Below are 23667 nucleotides of genomic sequence, written 5' to 3'. Positions count from 1 at the left end.
CTTCTACTATCTGAAAACTAGGAAAAAAGCTAGACAAAAGACACATTAAAAATATATGTGTTTGAGACATCTGAGGGCTCTGAAAGCAATGAAGAATTAGGAATTAAGATTAGGAACAAGAGGGATCCCTGGGTGGCGCAGCGGTTTGGCGCCTGCCTTTGGCCCAGGGCGCGATCCTGGAGACCCGGGATCAAATCCCACGTCAGGCTCCTGTTGCATGGAGCCTGCTTCTCCCTCTGCCTATGTCTCTGCCTCTCTCTCTCTCTCTCTCTCTGTGACTATCATAAATAAATAAAACTTAAAAAAAAAAATAGTTTCTTTTTTAAAAAAAAAAAAAAAAGATTAGGAACAAGGAACTCAGGGATCTGAGCTCAGATTTATATTTTCCCCTGAGGCATCTATTGATTCCAGAAGATGTAGTTGAGAGGCTAAGCTGAACTTTCAACAGAGAGCTAGAAAGACAAAAAGTAGAGATGAAGATCCACCATCTATGAAGGGCTTTGTAAGCCCCTCAAAATATTGATCAGAATTATATCCTATGAAAAAAAAATTATATCCTATGAATAACAGCCTTCATATAGATTGAAACACAGCTTCTAATCAACTCGACCCTCAGTTCAATTAAGGCAGTTCTCAAATATTTAGTATAAATCAGAATTACCTCAATGATTTGTTAAATTGTTGTGTCAAATCTTTACAGTTTATTCTTATTAGGTCTGGGATGGGCCTAATAATGTGCATTTCTAGTGAGTATCAGTGATGCTGATATTGCCAATCAGAGACCATACCTGGAGAACCACTGAATTAAGGTGATCTGAGACTGAGATTATTAAGGCTCCTAGTACTAGACAAAAGTAAATACATATCCACTCCAGAAATAAGTAATTTTCTAGGCCTCAAATTATCCCTTTGACTTTTCATATGCAATAGTTACCATTAATAGCAAGCTCAAAGAAATTAGGCAATGTGATCAAAACCAAGAGAAACAACTGATAACAGGAAAAAAAAACCATTGGGGATAAAGATATTGGAATTATCACTCTCTTCCATTTATAAACAAAGTACAATCACTTTTGCATTGGGGACCCTTTTTCACAGGAAATAACAGCGTTACCATGGAAAGATAACAATTTCAGAATCTACAAACTTGTCTTTCTAGCTAGGTAACTTTCCTTGTAATCATGAGATTATTTCATGCATTAACCAAAATATACACAAATTGCTGAGCCGTTGAATGAGCAGATAGGTCAGGATTCAGTAACCAATAGTTCTCACTCAATTAGAAATACATGTATCTTCTCTTAGAAAGCTCATAAATTGGGGCACCTGGGTGGCTCAGTTGGTTAAGCACTGGACTCCAGATTTTGGCTCAGGTCATGATCTCATGGGTTGTGAGACTGAGCCCCGTATCTGGCTCCATGCTCAGCGGGGAGTCTGCTTGAGAGTTCCTCCTTCTACCACTCCCCCCCCCCGCAATTAATATATTAAGAAAAAAGAAGCTCCATAAATCCATAAATTACTTTATCATAAACTGGTTATTAAGATGCATTTAGCTGAGAAAACTTAGGCCTATCCAGTTATTGTGACCTAGGCCCACTCCCATGTTATTTTGAAAAAAAAAAAAAAAAAATGCCCTAAATCAACGAATGGTTGTCAAAGTGTGGTTCGCTAGACCAACACAACCAGCATCCTTTTGGAACACTTTAAAATGCAAATTAGCAAGCCCCTCTCCAGATCTAAATTAGAAACTTTCAAAATGGGTTTCAGCAATCTTTTTATTGGTGATTCTGATGTACACTAACATGGAAAAGCTGCTGTTTCGGATAACTTTGATACATATCCTGTTAAGAATCTCAGAAGTATGGAAAATTGATCAGTATCACTCATCACCAGGGAAATATAAATCAAAACCACAATGAGATACCACCTCACACCTGTCAGAATGACTAAAATTAACTTAGGAAACAACAGCTGTTGGCAAGGATGCAGAGAAAGGAGAACCCTTTTTGCACTATTTTTGGGAATGAAAACTGGTGCAAAAAAGAGAAAGAAAAGAAAAGAAAAAAGAAAAAAGAAAAGAAAAGAAAAGAAAAGAAAAGAAAAAAGAAAAGAAAAGAAAAGAAAAGAAAAGAAAAGAAAAGAAAAGAAAAGAAAAGAAAAGAAAAGAAAAGAAAACTGGTGCAGCACTCTGGAGAACTATCTGGAGGTTCCTCAAAAAGTTAAAAATAAGGGCACTTGGGTGGCTCAGTCAGTTAAGCATCTGCCTTTGGCTCAGGTCATGATCCCGGGGTCCTGGGATCAAGCCCCACATCAGGCTCCCTTTTCAGTGGGGAATCTGCTTCTCCCTCTACCCTTAACCCCACTCGTATGCTCACTCTTTCTCTCTCAAATAAAAATAAAATCTTTTTGAAAAAAAAAGTTAAAAATAGAACTACCCTACAACCCAGCAATTGCACTACTATCCAAAGGATACAAAAATGCTGATTTGAAGGGGCACATGCACCCCAATGTTTATAGCAATACTGTCAACAATAGCCAAATTACGGAAAGGGCCCAAATGTTAGACAGATGAATGGTTAAGATGTGGTGTATATATATAAAATGGAATAGAGCCATGAAAAAGAATGAACCCTTGCCATTTGCAACAGTGTGGATGGAACTAGAATATATTACACTTAGTGAAATAAGTCAGAGAAAGACAAATACTGTATGATTTCACTAACAGGTGGATTTTAAGAAATAAAACAGTTAAACATAGGGGAAGGGAAAGAAAATAAGATAAAAACAGAGACAGAGGTAAACCATAAGAGACTAGTAACTACAGAGAACAAACTGAGGGTTGCTGGAAGGGAAGAGAATGGGGGAGGATGTACTAAGTGGGTGATGGGCATTAAGGAGGGCATTTGTTGGGATGAGCACTGGGTGTTACAGGTAAGCAATGAATCACTAAATTCTACTCCTGAAACCAATACTATGCTATATGTTAACAAATGTGAGTTTAAATAAGAATTAAAATATAAAATAAATAAGAAATTAAGATCAATAAAGTAATGCATGGCAAATGGCAAACAACTGCCACACTTGAACTTCTTATTCAGAGAGCTTAATAAAGAAGGCATTCTAGCTAACATAACAGAAAGTGTATTTGATGATGTTCTCAAAATGAAATACAATAGTAAATTTTATATAACACTTGTTACTCAGAGTGTTGTAAAGTAGATAGCACAGCATCAAAATACAAGTGAATGAAAGTATTTCACCAAAAGTCCAATCATTTTGATCAAATTTCATAGCCTTTTGATGCCATGATACAACTACAAAATTTAGACTATTTCAAAGGCTGCATGTGGGGAAACCTGGGTGGCTCAGTGAATGAGCATCTGCCTTGGACCCAGGGCATGATCCCAGGATCTGATATCAAGTCCCACATCAGGCTCCCTGTGTTAAATGATTAGACACTTAAAATGATTAGACTTTAAAGGCATTTTCTTAAAAACAAAATGTATATCGAAACAAAAAAGAATTAGACACTATGGAAAAAACAAAATTTTCAAAGAGAACCAACAGAAGTTCTACAAATGATAAATGTCTTTTTTTTTTTTTTTCTTAAGGGGCACCTGGGTCACTCAGTCAGTTAAGCATCTGACTCTTGATCTCCACTCAGGTCTTAATCCCAGGATCATGAGTTAAAGCCCCAGGATGGACTCCATGCTGGGTATGGAGCCTACTTTAAAAAAATAACTAAATAATAAAAACATTTTTTAAAAGAAAAAAGATGAACCCAACAAAAATAAGTAGATTAGACAAAGCTAAAGACAAAATTTAGTGAATTAGAAGACAGAGTGAAGGAAATTACCTAGATACGGTATAGGGATGATTTTGTTCTTTGCCATTTATCTTTTATCCTTTTTTATATAAACTACAGGTTAGGGGTAGCTTAGTGGGTCAGTGGTTGAGCGTCTGCCTGTGGCTCCAGTTGTGATCCTAGGATCCTGCGACTGAGTCCCTGCAGGGAGCCTGCTTCTCCCTCTGCCTATGTCTCTCACGAATAAATAAGTAAAATCTTGGTAATATCCACAGATACAATGACTAAAATATTTTCACAACTAATGAAAGACATGTATCCTTTCTCTAAAGAGGCACAATGAAACTAGAGAAGCCAAAGGCAAAAGGATTATTCTATGAAAGAAAAGGCGAAGAATACTAAGACATTTTTAATCAAAATAAAGGCTTTCTCCTAATTCCATTATCATTTGAGAAGAGGAGCTATATTAGTTTAAACCAATGATCCATAGGGACCTATATATTACCTACAAGCCATTAAAAATCCAGAAATACATAACCCCTTAGGATATACAAAGACTTTCTAAATGGCAAACAGGCATGGATAATTTTAAGGCAATTAAATCCTAAGCCCTCAATCTCCATTTTTACAATTTCTTAACACTGATTTACTTTAAAACCCATCTGTAAAAAAAGGCATCATACAGTATCTCCCTTCCCAACAGACCTTTATCTGTTCTACAAAAGAAAGACATAAGTCTCACCTATTGCATTAGAATCTAAAAATCTCCAAAAAGGAACAATTGGAAATACTGGAATCTCTTTTGGCACAAAAAATGATAGTAGGTCTTCATATCTTTCCCTCTTTTATAAATATTTTGTTAAATATGCTTCTAACCATAGGTTAGAAACTAGATATTCTACACCAAAGTTATATTTCCTTAATTTCACTGCAAAATGAAAAGCAAAAGTGATAAAAATTTGCATTTACTGGCTTTGTATATTCTATTCCAATTATAATCAAGAAAAGCATTGACCCAAGGAGAAAATCAAGTGAGAACACCTCAAAGAAAGCATAAGTTTTTAAAATGAGACTGAAATCTGCTGTGCCTTATTACAACCAAGTAACAAACTCAGGTCAAAACCAAGGCCATATTTTCTACCTGAAGTGAAATGAAATGGCTATCATGAAGATACAAACTAACATGTATACTTGAAGTGAAAACTGAAAACAAACATTTACAGATAAATAGTATATCTGATTTAATTGATTGGCAGGACCATATGGACTGGCCTTGTCAAATAAAGTATAAATAGGTATTTTCCACAGAGTATATGAACAAAATATGCAGTTCCATATTAAAAAAATACACAAAACAAAAATTACAAAATATTTCACAAAAAAATATGATATTGGCAAAGGCAATATCCTGAAGTTAACAAGATTTCAATTTTTAAAATTATTTCTCAAGTATCTAGTTTTAGAGACGCCTGAGTGCCTCAGTGGTTGAGCATCTGCCTTCGGCTCAGGGTGTGATCCTGGGATCCAGGATTGAGTCCCACACATTGGGCTCCTTACACGGAGCCTGCTTCTCCCTCTGCTTGTGTCTCTGCCTCTCTCTGTGTCTCTCATGAATAAATAAATAAAATCTTTAAAAAAAAAGAAAGTATCTAGTTTTAAAAAAAGGAATCTAAAAGTAGCAAGCATAATAATTGGCTACTTGTTAAATTTGATAAAGCCTTTTTAGTATACCAAATTCAGAAGTGCAATAACTCTAATGATTGGATCACAAATTATTTTTACCTTTTAAATATTAAGTTGCTATGTGATTTTTGGCATTTAATTCAAAAGAAAAGAACTGAAGGATAATGCTATAACAAAATTCTATTCTTCTCCTAAGAGGCACAGTTAGCTAAGTAGCAGACTCTAGGTTTTGGCTCAGGTTGTGATCTCAAGGTTTGGGGATCAAGCCCTAGGCTACCAGTGGAGTCTGCTTAAGAATCTCTCTATCTCTCCCTCTCCCTCTGCTCCTCCCCACTCCACACTCAATTGCGCATGTGCACTCTCTCTCTGTAATAAACCTTAAAAAAGAAAAAGAAGAAAACTGCTACTGAAAGTTTTATTCTAGCAATAAGTAATACTTGTTCATGGATATGTGAACCAAATGAATAAAGAAGAAAAACATCAGCACTACTCATCTTAAGAAATACATTTCCAATATAATTTTTTTTTAAAGATTTTATTTATTCACGAGAGACACGGGGGGGGGGGGGGGGGGGGGGACACAGACACAGGCAGAGGGAGAAGCAGGCTCCATGCAGGGAGCCCGACATGGGACTTGATCCCGGGTCTCCAGGATCACACCCTGGGCTGAAGGCAGCACCAAACCGCTGAGCCACTTGGGCTGCCCTCCAATATAATTTTACATAATAGATTCAATGATTACAAATACCTGTAATATATTTTTGAATCTTTAATAAATTATAAGGATAATTCCATCCAGTAAAAAAATACTTAGAACCATGTAGTGACAATTATTTAATGTTAAATTTCAATAAATATGTATCTATTTAATGTTAAATTTCAATAAATACATATCTCTCAAAAAAGAGATGGTACATGTATTTTTAAAATAGATGATGCTGAGTATCAAATTAGAATTACCTTTAGAGATAACTGGATACACATAAACATAATTTAAGTTTTATTTTAAAATATCCCCACTTACATCCTTAAAAACGTATAAGGCATTTTAAAAAAAATTAAGGGCATCTTCAAGGAAAAAAAAAAACACATAAATTGAAAACCAATGTCACAGAAGTTAGTAACTGAAAACATCCTTTATTTTCCCTGCAAACTACATTATATTTTTGTAGAACTTGAAGAACACCTAACAGCAGCACTCTAAGCAATCAAGATGTTAAAATAAAAGCTAGAGAAAAATGTAATGTGAAAAACCTTGTGGTTTTTAGTGTAACTTTATAAATGAAAATTTTAGAGTACTAAGAGAAAAACTTCAAATTCTATAAATTCTTTAATTACAACAAAGTAGAGATGTTATGGGAGAAAAAAAAAACAAAGAGATTGGCGGAGATTAAACTTAAAAGTCACTAAAATATTATTCAACGGTAAGCATAAGAAATATGTGAAGAGGGTGCTATGTCAGATGGGTAAAAATTCAAGTTTGACCACACACTTCTCAAGGTTACAAAGAAATATATTATTAGTGGGAATGGCAAATGGTAATTTCCATGAATGAGGCATTTAGCAATAACTAGAAAAATTACATGTAAATTTACCCTCTGTAATAGCAACTGCAATTCTAGGAATCTATCCCAAAATATACTATAAAGACATGAAAAGACATAAGCATGAGGCTGGCTGGCTTGCTTGTTTGCTTTATTTATTTATTTAGGCATAAGGCATTATTAAAGCACTATTTATAATAGCAAAAGACTGGGAAAGACCTCTGCTCATCACTAGGGAGCCAACTAAATATCTACTGTTCATTCTACTCACTGGAATACTATGTAACAACAAAAGAGATAATATAGATTTCTAAGTACTTTGCTAGTGGAGTGATCCACAGACCAAACTGCTAAAGTAAAACAATCAAGGTAATAAGCAGTGTGGATAGTTTCTCTGAGAAGGGTTGTATATTCCATTAAAAATGAAAGAAAAGAACAATGAAAGGCTAAATCCATGTGATTTTTTTTTTTAAGTTGCCCATTAGTGAAAGAGAAAAGGATAGAGGGAATCAAAATAAAACCTAGATTTCTCTAATAAAACTTCTTTTGTAAATAGGACTTTGGAATCATGTATTTCTTGTGTAATTATAAAACAACTTATTGTGTAATTATAAAACAACTTAAATCATTTCAATTGATTTAAAAACACAGTAATTTAGAGGCGCCTTGTCTGGTTCAGTCCGAGGAGATGAACCTGGGGTGTAAATTCAAGCCCCAGGTTGGGTGGAAAGATCACTTAAAATAAATAAAAAATATTTTAAAAATTCACTTTAAATAAAACCACAGGGGATCCCTGGGTGGCTCAGCGGTTTAATGCCTGCCTTCAGCACAGGGCGTAATCCTGGAGTCCCGGGATCGAGTCCCACATCAGGCTCCCTGTATGGAGCCTGCTTCTCCCTCTCCCTGTGTCTTTGCGCCTCTCTCTCTCTCTCTCTCTCATGAATAAATAAAATCTTAAAAATAAAAAATAAAATAAAAAAATTTTAAAAAACCCAAGTAATTTAAACACACATTCCTGGTGGGCTATATACCTGGTGGTGCCACCAAAAACTAACAAGCAAACAGAAGGAAAAAAATTTAAATTACTTTATTAGCAATTATATTTGTATTGGTATTGTGAAACTATTTATCTACTAGGACAAAACAAATAAGCAACTAAGTTAACATCATTAGGAGCAAAGAAACTAAACCCAGAACCCATAAAAGGAAAACAATTTTGATAAATTTGACAACATAAGAAAATATGTTCTCCAAAGCAATAATCGCCAAAAGCAAAGACAAAAGACTAGTGGGAAAAAACTCGTTTAAAATATTAGCAGATAGTATCACAGCAAGGGGCCAATTTCTCCAACACTTTGTATTTATTCAAACCTAGGAAACCATTGTAAGATTCAAATCATTGTAAATACTAATGTGCAAAAGAAATTTTTCTAATTAAACCATGTCATGCCATTATTATAAGATGCATCTAGACAGATTTCAGAGTTGTCAAAAATGTGTGCCTGGGCTCAACATAAAAAGAATTCCTATCAATCATAATATTCTAAAGACTAAATAGAAAAATAGGCAAAGGATATTAAATACTATCCAAAAGGAAATAAAGGACTACACATATGAAAACATTCAACCTCATTTATAGTAAAAGAAATGAAAATTAAGACTACACCAATATACAATTTTTTGCTGACAAAGCTCAAAAGATCAATAACTGTGACAACTGTGTGGGAAAACAGGCATACTCAGACATTGCTGGTAAAAGCGTAAATCAGGTATAACAAAATTAGAAATGTACATGTCTTGATACAGCAGCTCTATTGTTAGGAATTCATCCTACAGATTTGCTAGTATTTATGCAAAATCACCCATACTGAAGGTGACTTAACTATTTCAGGGTGAAAAGAAAAGGGGGACAACACCATAAATATCCTTCAATATGGTGGTATTGGACAAGAACAATACATCATACAATGGAATACTATACACCCAGGGAAAAGAACAAGGGTGTTTTTAATGGACTCATGGTCTCTAATAATTTTTTTTAAAAAAATTTTTAAAGACTAAATAGCATGTACAGTATGCTACTAACTGTGTTAATATAAGAGGGCAGGGCAAAAAATATATATTTTCTTCATAATGCATAAAATCTCTGATGAAATAAACAGGAAACTGGGAACACACTAGCCTCTGGGGTGGGTAAGTGGGTGGTTGGGAATTTCAATTAAAAAAATGGAAAAATCTTCATTTGCAATATTAGCTTTTAGTATATAACCTAAAAAATTTACCAAAAAAAGTCAGAAAAGCAACACTTGCCTTTTTTCCTTTTGAGGTCTCGGAATCCTCATCTTCATCTACACTGAGTAGATTTGCCTCGCTACAGAGAAAATAAGGGAGGAGGGGTAAATCTTAAGTGACAATTACAACTCACACATTAAATTCAGAAGTATATTTATTGTCTTTGTTTACCAAATTCAGGGATCTGCAAACTTTTTCTATAAAAAGCCAGAGATTAAATTAGGCTCTGTAGACTATACAGTCTCTCTACTAATACTCTACTATTTTAGTAGGAAAGTAGCCACAGATCATATGTATGGCTGTATTCCAATAAAACTATTAACAAAAGCCAATGGTGGGCCAGACTAGGCCAGTGGGCCATGGTCTGTTGACCCCTGCTAAAAACATAATTTTTGTTCCCTTAACAGTAGATTTCACATATAGTCACTCACTTTTCCTGTCTTGGATTTAAAATTAGAGGAAAAGAACAGCGAAACAAAATAGAGAAAAAATGGTAAGAAAACCTTAACTAATGTAAAAAAAAAAAAAAAAAGTAATTCCAATGATGTTACCACAGTAAAAGTTACTTTCACAAATCTTAGAAATATCAACACTTTAGAATACTTGAGATTCTAAAAGATCAGACTAATATATCTATTAATAGTTCAATTTATCCTCAAGATATTACAAAAGCTGAAGCTCCTAAGGATCCTCTTATAATGAGCAAGAGTATAATTCATAAATGAAATATACAGAACAGGTAACACCTTAAAATACAAATTTACATAATAATGACAAATCTAACAAAGAAAGCTAAAATACATTCTTCTAAAGACAACTCTGCTATTTTAGTAAATCCTAGCTATTTATAATAAAAATATAAAATGTTCCATTACTGTCTACACATACCCCAACTGTTTTAGTACTAAAAATTCTCCTTCCAAACATTTTACAAAATGTTTAAAAGGTGACCTACTTCCCACTTAATTTCAGATTTAATTCCAATTTTTCAAAAAGAAATACTAAGGGTCTATAATAAAAAAAATATTTAAAATTTTAAAAGTCAGAAATAAAAAAAACAAGAGAAAGACAACCATAAAACACCAATTTTATCTGAAAACAGTTCAAAGCTCTCCTTCAAATAAAAGTTCACTTCAATTCAAAATCTGATAGGTGAAGGTACATAAAAATGGTAAGGAACGGAGCTATTGCCCAGACAGAAGTGAAGCACCCACAATATTTACCCAATATACTCTGATTTCTTATGTAATAATTTTTTAAAATTCTTATAGGTTTGGTAGAACTATATGTATTTATAAATAATGTATATATCTGTGTATATATAATGTATATATATATATTTGTGTATTTCTGAATATGTGCTAGCCAGTGGAAAACCAGATTAATAGATCATGGCACCTAATAGCAATGGTGAATTGGTAATACAAATCTCATGATATGCAAAAGGCTCTATTAAAACTATCATTTAAATTTTACAATGCAGACATTTCAAGCACACAAAGTATAATAAGTAATTCGTTTAACATCTGCTTGGGTCAACATCTGTGTTTATCATTTAATATTGTTTCTGCTTTCTCTGGTGGTAACGTGATCTAAGATGGAAGGGCAACTGTTAAGAAAGATACTATAGAACTTAAACTTCCACGCAAAATTCAGAGGTTTTCAAATCAGTGCCTGAACAGAATGTCATCTTTAAAAAAATTTTCTTTAACTGAAAATCTTCAATAGTCAATTTTAAATTGTATGCTTATATGTATTACATGCACATACTAACACATTTCAAAAAATTGAAAATGTAACAGCAAAATTACTTAATAAAAAACCCCTGCATTTTCTTTCCTTCATGTTATGTAATAAACGTTTTATTTATTTATTTATTTTTGTAATAAACGTTTTATAAGTAAAGAATATTATGCTCTTAAAAATACTTCCATGGAATATAAGTCATTTTTTAATGAAATGTCATTCATATAAAATATCGGGGGGGGGGTTCTTACTCTTTATCTGTGTCTCCTTCACTTTCGTCTCCATGATCAAAGCTCCAATTATTTTTAAAACCTCCATCTCTCTTAGATTCTGATCTAGCCAAAGCTGAAATAAAAAAAAGAACTGAGATAAGTATTCAGTAGAACCATTAAATTTAAAATAAAATTGAGCATTTCCCAAGCTCTTTGGTTAGTCTAGATTCTCTTAATTTTCTTGCTTTTTGACTATTTCTTATAAACATCTTATTTCCTCTAAAACAAAAAACACGTTAAAATCTGTTTTTGCTAATGTACAGTTGTTCATATGCATGAGTTTATTACCAAAGAAGAAACACAAATTAGTAAAATATAATAAAAATGAGGGGAAGCACATGAATATGTATGAAATATATAAAAATCAACCCTGTACCTCCATGTTTAATTGCTAATCTTATAAATTAGTACCCATTAATTAGTATGCCCTATTTACTTCAGTCAATTATCTCCACCTTTTAATAGAAGAGAAATCAAAATTTTCTGCATTGACAATATGGTGAACTTGATGTACAGGAAAACTCTGTAGGTTAGAACACCAAACATGCTCACAATGAGTTTAAAAGAATTAAGTGTATAGCTTAAACTTCCTGAAGCCATAAACAACTAGAAAATGGGAACTCAGAGACATAAATGAGGTTCTGAAGCTGGCATTTGTCTTGGGAGTCATGTGACAAAAACCTGATGGACTAGGGATTTAAGATCGAGTTTGGGATGCCAGCAAGATGAGAGGACAGACTAAACAGTAGAAGACCTGAAGGGCAGCCCTCCAATTAGGTGAACAAGGAGAAAAAAGAAACTGGAAAACAGCGAGAGTAATTATGATGTATTGTCTTTGCTCTGGGTTTCTGGGTTGAACTGAAGACATACAAAGTGTATTTACCCCATGGTTAAGGAATCCTAACCATAAACTCACAATTACTCAGGTTTGGGACCAGAATTTTCATAACTATATCTATGTGGCCCTGAAAAATCTATAATTAAAATAGTCTCACAAGAAAAGATGCTGAATATCACTAGATGTCAGGGAAATGCAAATCGAAACTATAATTAGATACTACTTCACACCCACTGTAGAATGGCTATTACATTTTTTTAAAACCTAAAATAGGGGATCCCCGGGTGGCTCGGCGGTTTGGCGCCTGCCTTTGGCCCAGGGTGTGATCCTGGAGACCTGGGATGATCAAGTCCCACACGTCGGGCTCCCTGCATGGAGCCTGCTTCTCCCTCTGTGTCTCTCATGAATAAGTAAATAAAGTTAAAAAAAAAAAAAAAACTAAAATAGTAAGTACTGATAAGGATGTGGAAAAATTGAACTTCTATGCATTGCTGGTGGGAATGTAAAACAGTGCAGCCACGATGCAAATGTATGGCAGTACGGCAGTTCCTCAAAAAGTTAAACATAGGGACTCCTGGGTGGCTCAGCGGTTGAGCGTCTCTGCCTTTGGTCTAGGGTGTGATCCCGGGATCCAGGACTGAGCCCCACTTCAGGCTCCTTGCAGGGAGCCTGTTTCTCCCTCAGCCTGTGTTTCTGCCTCTTTCTTTCTCTGTGTGTCTCTCATAAATAAATAAAATCTTAAAAAAAAAAAAAGTTAAACATAGAATTACAGAGAATTACCCTATGATCCAGAAGTCTCACTTCCAGGTATATACTCAAAATAAATGAAAGCATGTACAGGTTTACACCTGTAAACCAACAGGTGTAGTAGCATTAATCATAATAGCCAAAGGTGAAAACAACCTAAGTGTCCATCAAAGGTGAATTAATAAGTAAAATGTGGTGTGTACAGGTACCTGTGTATACACACACACACACACACACAGGAATATTATGCAGTCATAAGGGAATGAAATTGATACATGCTACAACATGGATGAATTCTGAAAACATTACAATGAGTTAAATAAACTAGACATAACAAATTTTGCCATAATAAAAAGCTCTTTTTAAAGGCAAAAAAAAAAAAATGCCTCTACCTGACAGAATCAAATATAAATCCTCCCTAAAAAAATATAAAATTTCAATACAAGCCTCAAAAAAAGTTTCAAAGAATAAGAGCTCACAACCAAAAATATCATAAAATAGGAAGGAACAAGTCACGACGAGCAAATCTGAAACGTCTGACATACATACTGGAATTGGACAAATAATAAACAGTATATAATGGAAGTAAGGTTTCTGTCAGAGAAAGGTTACAAATAAGCAACAGAAGAAAACTACAATGAACTCTATTCATTCTAATGATACTAGAGTAAGAGTTATCAGTATGAACTCAATCTTTCTTTGATACATATACAGATAGAAAAAAGTAATATATATAGGTATGTCTTGTACCATGGGTTAGTAGTATACAGAACTAAAGCTTTATCCTCTGAGAAGATCTAGAAAACAGTGACACCCCAGTGGCAACAAGCACACTTAAAGTCAGATCTTGATTTCTATTTGCTTTTAAAGATCTTATTTATTTATTTGAAAGAGAGAGAGGAGAGGGAGAAGCAAGCTCCCCACTGAGCAGGGAACCCAATGCAGGGCTTGATCCCAGGACCCTGAGATCATGACCTGAACTGAAGGCTGCCACTTAACCAACTGAGCCACCCAGGTGCCCCCAGATTTTGATTTCTAAATTCTCTAATAAAAGAATTTATTATTTTCTAAAAGAAATTACTGATTATAGGGATGGAGCAGAAAAAATGTAAGATTAGTCTGGATCTTGGGGGCCTGTTTTCTACACCAGGAAATAAGAAGGTTCATTTTTTTAAAAAGATGAGGGAATGTCAAAAGATCTCAGGAGCCAAACTGAACCTCTAAATAGTTGAACAAAGGTGAAATAATTTTAGCCAAACTAACAACAGTACTGGATTATAACCCCCAAAGTAAAACGTTCACAAATCCATACTGACATAAATAACTGAATAAGTAAACAAATGGGGAGAAAAAAACATATCTTCCTTTAAAAAGAATTCCAAATTATATTATTTCCTGTGAAATATGAAACTTAGTTCCCCTTCCCTTCAGTATACACTGGACTTGGTAACTCATTTCCAGGAACTGACTACAGAAAGGGGAAAAAACAATAAATTGACAGTGAGAAATCTGACAATCATTACTTCAGCCATAAGGTTAACATCAAAAGTAGGAAATACTGTTTAATATGATGTAATGAATATGCCACTTCAGTTCAGTGGTCTTCTTTCCAAACCTCATAATGTCAGTTTAATAGTAAGAAAACACAGATAAATTCAAACTGAGATATAGTCTACAAAATACCTGACTAGTATGCTTTTAAAACCATCAAAACTATGAAAAACAAAGAAAGATTAAGAAATTGTCATGTATTAAATGAGACTAAAGAGATGTAACACCAAATGCAGTGTGGTATCCTCGATTGGACACTGGAATTAAAAAAGAACATCAGTGAAATAAGTAGGGAAATCCAAATAAACTATGTAGTTTATATCAGAGTTTATATCCAAAGCTAATCTCCAAGTTTTTGAAAAACATACTATGATTATATAAGGTGCCAACATTATGGGAAGATACATAAATGGTATAGAGAAAATAAAACATTTTTTAAAATTCTCTATGAATTTAAAACCCTCAAAAGAACTTTTAAAAATCAAATGTAAGGGAACCCTGGGTGGCGCAGCGGTTTGGCGCTTGCCTTTGGCCCAGGGCACGATCCTGGAGACCCGGGATCAAATCCCACGTCGGGCTCCCGGTGCATGGAGCCTGCTTCTCCCTCTGCCTATGTCTCTGCCTCTCTCTCTCTCTCTCTCTGTGTGACTATCATAAATTTAAAAAAAAAAAAATTTAAAATGAACCTGTTTTAAAAAAGAGATGGGGCAGCCCGGGTGGCTCAATGGTTTAGCATCACCTTCAGCCTAGGGTGTGATCCTGGAGACCCAGGATGGAGTCCCACATTGGGCTCCCTGCATGGAGCCTGCTTCTCCCTCTGCCTGTGTCTCTGCCTCTCTCTCTCTGTGTCTCTCATGAATAAATAAAATCTTTAAAAAAAGAGAGAGAGAGAGAGAGAGAGAGAGATGGTTAGGGATGCATGGGTGACTGCGTTAAGCATCTCCCTCTGGCTCATGTCATGATCTTGGGGGCCTGGGATCAAGCCCCACATTGGGCTCTCTGCTCAGTGGGGAGTCTGTTTCTCCCTCTCCCTTTGCTTTTCCCTCCCCCTGCCCTCCACCACCACTCGTGAGGCTCACACACTCTCTCATGCTGGCTTGCTCCCTCTCTCAAATAAAGAAAATCTTTAAAACAAATTTTTAAAGATGGTTAGGAAAAGTTATACTACCAAGACAGAAAGGGTAATAAACTATAATGATTACTAGCCTAAGACTCATAATCCAGCAACTAGTATCCATCAAATGAGTCAAGCAAGTTAATCAAAAAGGTCACCAGGCAGCAAAAAGTCAAGAAGTGTTTATTATTTACACACTAGTGGAACTGGAATTCTATACTCACAATTCTAATAAATCTAGTGATATGATTTCCTAGTTGACAGCAGATTATAACCTATAAATGAATAAATGACAGAATAATCTCATGAAAATTATTATTAATAAAAAAATTATAAAAAGCAAACACATTTTAAAACCTAAGTTTAGAGTAACTTGGAGTAGGAAAAAAAACTCAATTCCTTGAAAGTCTTTGAGAATATTACCACATCTCAATATCCTGCTATGGTTGACATTAGTAATAAGGAGAGTGGAAAATTATGTCTATTATATTCCACTTACGAAATTGAGTGCAAGAAGAGATAAAGGTTAAAGAGAGATCCCAGTTAACCCAAATTAAATACATGCATTTTTGTTCATACACTTCACTAAAATGACAGTGATGGAAGGAGGGGAGAGAAAATAGAAACCCTTAAGAACAAAAAGGAGACCAGAAAGGAGATAACAGTAAATAAGATATGTAACTAAATCAGTGAAAGATGAAAATTTGATGGATGGGACAAACTGACTTAGTTGACTGAAGAAAGCGAACCTAAATACCTACACAAATATTACCAAACTGACACGACAAGATTTGAATACTGCTGCATCAATAAAAGACACTGAATTATTACAAATCTTTCCATAAAGAAATATTCAGACCCAAAAGGCTTCTTTAGTAACTTCCTTAAAAAAAAAAAAAAAATTGGTTATTTTTATTTCATGGGAAGTAACTTAGTTCTTTGTTGTTGTTTTTAAATATAAACTCTACCCTCAACATAGGACTCAAACTCATGTCCCCAAGATCAAGAATCACATGCACTAACAATTGAGCTAGTCAGGCACCCCTCCAGTGATTTCTTTCAAGCTTCTTCTTTTTTTTTTTTTTTAAGATTTTATTTATTTATTCATGAGAGATACAGAGAAAGAGGCAGAGGAAGAAGCAGGCTCCATGCAAGAAGCCCTATGTGGGACTCAATCCCGGGATCACAGGATCACACCCTGAGTCAAAGACAGGCACTCAACCGCTGAGCCACCCAGGCATCCCTTCTTTCAAGCTTCTAAGAAATAACAATAAATTTATTTTCCCAAAATACAAAAGAAAAAGAAACATTCTACAGTTCATTTTGCAAAGTGATAATACCTAATTCCAAACCTGACAATGACATTCAATGAAGGAAAATTACCACTCATGGAGATAGACATAAAACCCTAAATAAACTATTAGCAAATCAACTCCCGTAATATGTAAAGAATAGTATATTATAATTAAGCACAGTCTATTCCAAAAGAGTTAACATTTGAAAATTCGGGGAATCCCTGGGTGGCTCAGCAGTTTAGTGCCTGTCTTCGGCCCGGGGCATGATCCTGGAGTCCCAGGATGGAGTCCCACATCGCGCTCCCTGCATGGAGCCTGCTTCTCCCTCTGCCTGTGTCTCTGCCTCTCTCTCTCTCTCTCTCTCTCTGTGTCTCTCATGAATAAATAACATCTTAAAAAAAAAAAATTTGAAAACTGTAATTCACAAAACAAAAACACTTTGCAAATAACCGAAAACAATTAACATATTGTAAACATTAATCCAACTACATCAATAATCACTCTGAACATCAATGATTTAAATGCACCCATCAAAAGACAGAGGTTCTCAAGTGTATCAGACAAGATCCAACCGTATGACACCTCCAAGAAACATGCCTTAGACACTAGATACATATACATTGAAAGTAAAGGGATGGAGAAAGATATACCATACGAACAACAATCAAAAGAAGGCAGGAATAGCGTATTTCCAGACAAAGCAGATATCAAATTAAGGAAAGTTATTAGAAATAAAAAGCGTATTACATAATGTTAACAGTCAATTCTCAAAGACGACGAACAATCCCTAACAGGTATATACTTAACAACAGTGTCAAATTATGTGAGGCAAAAACGATTAGAACTGCAGGAAGAAATAAATGAACCCATCATCATAGTTGGAAACTATAACATTCCTGTATTAGAAATGGACTGTTCCAGGGAGCAGAAAAACCAGTTGAGAACACAGCTGACCTCAATAAAACCATTGGTCAACTGGAGATTACTGACATCTACAGACCACTTCATCCAAAAACAAAATAACTTTATTTTTCACAAGCTCACATAGAACAATCACTGACACTACATTTTGGGCCCTAAAACACTCTAACAAATTTATAGAAACGGAAATCACAAAGTCTGTTCTCAGATCACAATAGGATTAAGCCAGAAATCTATAACAAAAAGCTAAGCTAGAAATCAAGATTTGGAAAATCCCAAAACACATGGAAGATTAAATAACATACCTCTAAACAACAAATAAGTCAAAGAAGAAATCTCAAAATAAGTTTAAAAGTATTTTGAACTAAATGAAAACAAAAGCACAACTTGCCAAATTTGTAAGCAACAGTGAAAACAGTGCATAAGGGGAAATTTATAGCATCAAAAGCACATATAAAAGATCTATGAGTGCCTGGGTGGCTCAGTCAGTTAAGCATTCAACTCTCAATCTCAGCTCAGCTCCTGATCTAAGAGTTATAAGTCCAAGCCCCACATTAAAAAAAAAAAAAAAAAAAAAAAATCTAAAATACATCATCTAGGCTTCCATCTTAGGAAACCAGAAAATGAACAATTCGAATCCCAAATAAGCCGAAGAAAAGAGATAATACAAATTAGAACAGAAATCAATGAAACTGAATGGGGGGGGGGGGGGAATCAACAAAACCAAACGTTCCCTGAAGACTGATAAAAATCAACAAGCTTCAAGCCAGGTCAACTAAAAAGAGGACACAAATTACTAATATCAGAAATGAAAAAAAGGAACATCACTACAGATCCCATGGATGCTAGAAGAGTAAAGGAATACTATTAACAAATCCATGTTCAAATAGATAACCCAGATGAAATGGACAACTTCCTTGAAAAATACAAACTGCCTAAACTCACACAAAAAGAAACAATCTAAATAGGCCTCTATCTATTAAAGAAATTGAATCAAGAACTAATTATTTTCCAAAACAGAAAGCACCAAGCCCAGATGGGTTCACCACTGAATTCTACAAAATATTTATGGAAGAAATTGTTATCAACTCTCTATAATCTCTTTCAGAAGATAGAAGCAGACAGAGACATTATAAGAAAACTACAAACAATATCCCCATGAACATAGATGCAAAATGTTAAGGACCTAAATCCAAAAATATGTAAGGAGGATTATATACCATGACCAAATGAGATTTGGCCCAGTTTTGCAAGACTAACTCAACATTCAAAAATAAATTAACAAAAAAATAAATTAATTAATTAATTAACAGAATCCATTATGTGGATGAATAGGCTAAAAAACAAAAGTCACATGATCATATCAATAGAGGCAGAAAAAATTCAACTCCTATTCATGATAAAAAAACAAAAAACAAAAAACAGTAAATTAGGAATACTAGGGAGCTCCCTAAACTTAATAAAGAATTATCTACAAAAACCTACAGCTAATATCATACATAACGGTGAGAAGTCGGAGCTCTTCCATGAAGACAGAGTACAAGGAGAAAATAATCCTCTCATTATTCCTTTTCAACACTGCACTGGAAGTTCTAGCTAATTCAATAAAACAAGAGAAGGAGATAAGAGGGATATAGATTGGGAAGGAAGAAATAAAATTGTCTTTGCTCACAAATGATATGACCACTTACATAGAAAATCCAAAATAGTCAATCAAAAAAAACCTTCTATAACTAATAAGCAATTATAATAAGTCTGCAGGATGTAAGGTTAATAAAAAAGATCAACTGCTTTCCAATACACCAGTAATGAAAAAGTGGGATTTGAAATTAAAAACACAATACCACTTATATTAGCACACCCAAAAACATAACACCTAGCTATAAAGCTAATAAAATATGTACAAGATCTATATGAGGAAAGTTATAAACTCTGATAAATGAAATCAAAGTAGAACTAATATCATGGATAGCACAACTCAGTATTGCCAAGTTACCAATTCTTCCCAACCTTATTTATAGATTCAATCAAAATCTCAGCAAGTTATTTTGTAGATTTTAAGAAACTGATTCTAAAGTTTATGTAAAGAGACCAAAGTCCAAGAATGGCCAACACAGTATTTATGAAAAACAAACCTGGAAGACTGACACTACTAGACTTTGAGTTTTACTATAAAGCTATAATAATCAAATCAGTATGGTATTGGCAAAAGAAAGAACAAATCAGTGGGAAAAAATAGAGAGTCCAGAATACAGACACATGAACATAATACAATTGATTTTTTTTTTTAAGATTTTATTTATTCATGAGAGACACAGAGAGAGAGAGAGAGGGGGGCAGAGATGGGCAGAGGGAGAAGCAGGCTCCATGCAGGAAGCCTGATGTGGGACTCCATCCTGGAACTCCAGAATCACACTCTGGGCTGAAGGTGGCGCTAAACCGCTGAGCCACCCGGGCTTCCCTAATTGATTTTTGACAAAAGAGCAAAGGCAATACAATTAAACAAAAAGTGGTCTTTTCAAAAAATGGTGGTGGAACAAGCAGACATTCACATGCAAAAAAATGACTCTAGACACAAACCTTACATCCTTCAAAAAAATTAATTCAAAATGGATCATACATCTAAATGTAAAAATGTAAAATTTAAGAATTTATAAACCGGACTTCATTAAATTTAAGAACTGGGGGAACCCTCTTATGCTTTTGGTGGGAATGTAAACTGGTGCAGTCACTTGCAAACAGTACGGAGGTTCCTCAAAAAATTAAAAACAGAACCACCCTATGTCCCAGCAATTGCAGTACCAGGTATTACCCAAAGGATACAAAAATAGACATACATGCATCTCGACCTTATAACAGCATTATCAATAATAGTCAAACTATTGAGAGAGCCCTAATGTCCACTGACTGATGAATGGATAAAGATATGGGGTGTGTGTGTGTGTGTGTGTGTAATGGAATATTACTCAGCCATCAAAAAGAATGAAATCTTGGCATTTGCAATGATATACACAGAGCTAGAATGTATTATGCTAAGTGAAATAAGTCAGTCAGAAAAAAACAAATTACCATGTGATCTCACTCATGGAATTAAGAAAGAAAGAGATGAATATACACAGGGGGAGAAAGGGAAATAAACCTGAAGAGACTCTTAAAGACAGAAAACTGAGGATTGATGAAGGGAGGTTGGGTAGAGGGTATTAAGGAGGACACTTGTGAGGAGGACTGGGTATTGTATGTAAGGGAGAAATCATGAATTCTACTCCAGAAACCAGCATTACACTGTATGTTGACTAAGTAAAATTTACATTAAAAAAAAAAAAAAGGCAGAATCACACTATCAATTAAACTTAAAAAAAAAAAACACTTCGGCTCTGGAAAAGATAATGTCGAGAAAATTAAGACAATCCACACAATGGGGGAATATATTTGCAGAAGATGTATCTGGTAAAAGACTGTATCCAAAATATGCAAAGAACTCTTAAAAGTCAGTAATAAGAAAACAAACTTGATTTAAAAATGGGCCTAAAGAAGAGAGGAGGGTTGTAGGATAGGCAAAATGAGTGAAAGTGAAGAGGAGATATAGGATTCCTATTATAGAATGAAAAAGTCACAGGGATAAAAGGCACTGTATGGGAACGCCTGGGTGAAGCAGTTAAGCGTCTGACTCTTGGTTTCAGCTCAGTCCAGATTTCAGGGTGGTGAGATCCAATGAAGTCTACTTAAGACTTTCTCCCCCTTCCTATGCCCCTCTCCCCCATTCCCTCCTGCTACCTCTCTCAAGTAAATAAATAAATCTTTAAAAATAAAAGGCACAGCATAGGGTATATAGCCAAGAGTATAGTAGTAGCATTGTATGGTGACTGATAGTAGCTACACTGTGGTGAGCATAGTGTATAGACTTGTGGAACCACTATGTTGTACAGCTGAAACTAATGTATCACCCTGCATCAATTATTCCTTCAATTTTTAAAAAAGGTAGAGGCCAAATCCCTTAACAGACACCTCACCAAAGATATAAAGATGGCAAATAAGCATAAAAAAAGATGCTCCACATCATAGGTCATCTGGGATATGCAAATTAAAACAGTAACATATCACTACACATCTAGCTAAACTCTGGAACACTGACAACACAAACTGCTTGTGAATATGTGGAGCAGTAAGAATTCTCATTCATTGTTGGTGAGAATACAAAATGTTACAGTTTGGTGGTTTCTTACAAAACCACACATACTGTTACCATACAGCAACTGCACTCCTTGGTATTTAAGGAATTAAAAACTTATGTCCACACTGAAATCTGCACACAAATGTTTATAAGAGTTTTATCATATCCACCAAAACTTGGAAGTAACCAAGATGTCTGTCAGTAGGTGAATGGATAATTATGGTGCATCCAGAAAATGGGATATTATTTCCCTAAGAAGGAATTAGCTATCAAGCCATGAAAAGACTTGGAGGACACTTAAATGCATAATACTAACTGAAGGGTGCAATTCTGAAATACATTCTATATGCTTTCAACCATATGACATTCTGGAAAGGGCAAAACCATGAGGACAGTAAAAAGATCAGTAGTTGCCAAGACTATGTTAGAGGAGGCAAGTTTGGAGGATGAATAGGTGGAGCACAGAATGTTATGGCACTGAAAATACTACATACATTATAATGATGGATGCAAGTCATTACATATTTGTCCCAACCCACAGACTATACAACAGCAGGAGTGAATCATATTGTAAATACGGACTTTGGGTGATTATGATGCGTCAATGTAGGTTTAAGTAACCTCTACACTGAACATGGGGCTCAAGCTCACAACCCCAAGATCAAGAGTCCCACACTCTTCCACTTGAGCCAGCCAGGTGCCCCAATGTCAATGTAGGCTAACCAACTGTAACAAACACACCACTCTGTTGGGAGATGTTGATACAAGAGGAGGCTATGCATGTGTGGAAGTAGAAGGTACATGGGAAATCTTTATATCTTCTCCTCAACTTTTCTGTGAACCTAAACTGCCCTTAAAAATGACTTTAAAAAATATTTTGCATGGTTAGGGAAAAAAGTCTGTTTTTCCCAGTTTCGTTGAGATATAATTGGCATACACCACTGTATAAATTCAAGGTGTACAGCACAGTGACCTGACTTATACAATATGTGTATATTATGAAATGATTACCACAATGGATTCAGTTAATATCCATCACCTCCTACGAAGATACAAAATCAAAAGTTCTTTTCCTTGTGATGACAACTCATCACATGAAAATTCATTATAACTTTTTCCTATGATGATTTACTCTCAACAACTTAAAAATACCACAGAAGAGTTTAACTATAGTCATCATTTTGTACATTAAATCCCCAATACAGATGTTTGTACCTTCTGACCATGTTCTCCAAGTCCCCTACCCCCTTCACCCTCACTCCTTGCCACAAATAACCACAAATCTGATCTTTTAAGATTCCACATATGAGATCATACACTATTTGTCTTTCTGTCTGGCTTATCTCACTTAACATAATGCCCTCAAGGTCTACACATGTTGTCACAAATTGCAGATTTCCTTACTTTTTATGGCTGAAGAATATTCCATTGTAGATATGTATACTACAACTTCTTTATCCATTCATCTGTCAATGGACACTTAGGCTTCTTCCATGTCTTGGCTTTTATACATAATGCTACTGTGAACATGTGGGTGCACCTATCTCTTTGACATAGTGTTTTTCTTTTTTAAGTCTTTACATACAGTGTAATATCAGTTTCATGCATACGATATAGTGATTCCACACGCAAGTCCATACTTGGTGCTCATCACAAGTGTACTCCTTAATCCCCATCACCTATTTAAC

At 34.8% G+C, this 23667-nt stretch overlaps 1 protein-coding gene across 11 annotated transcripts in view; it reads right to left on the bottom strand.

The window, feature by feature from the left end:
- Positions 1–23667, bottom strand: part of SENP6 (SUMO specific peptidase 6) — a 118138-nt gene that overhangs the window by 81094 nt on the left and 13377 nt on the right. For 8 of the 11 annotated variants that reach the window (XM_025444887.3, XM_025444884.3, XM_025444888.3 and 5 more), the window contains 2 exons: positions 11322–11415; positions 9343–9403 (listed from right to left, as the gene is read on the bottom strand). In XM_025444887.3, coding sequence (XP_025300672.1) covers positions 9343–9403; positions 11322–11415 — 155 coding nt within the window. Of the gene's footprint in view, positions 1–9342; positions 9404–11321; positions 11416–23667 lie in introns of those variants that run through there. The other 3 variants (XM_049092258.1, XM_049092259.1, XM_049092260.1) reach the window with 1 other exon arrangement.

Source organism: Canis lupus, chromosome 12 (assembly GCF_003254725.2).
Source record: "Canis lupus dingo isolate Sandy chromosome 12, ASM325472v2, whole genome shotgun sequence".
Lineage (NCBI taxonomy): Eukaryota > Metazoa > Chordata > Mammalia > Carnivora > Canidae > Canis > Canis lupus.
Note: the sequence above shows the minus strand (reverse complement) of the source record. Positions and strands in the feature narration are given on the sequence as shown.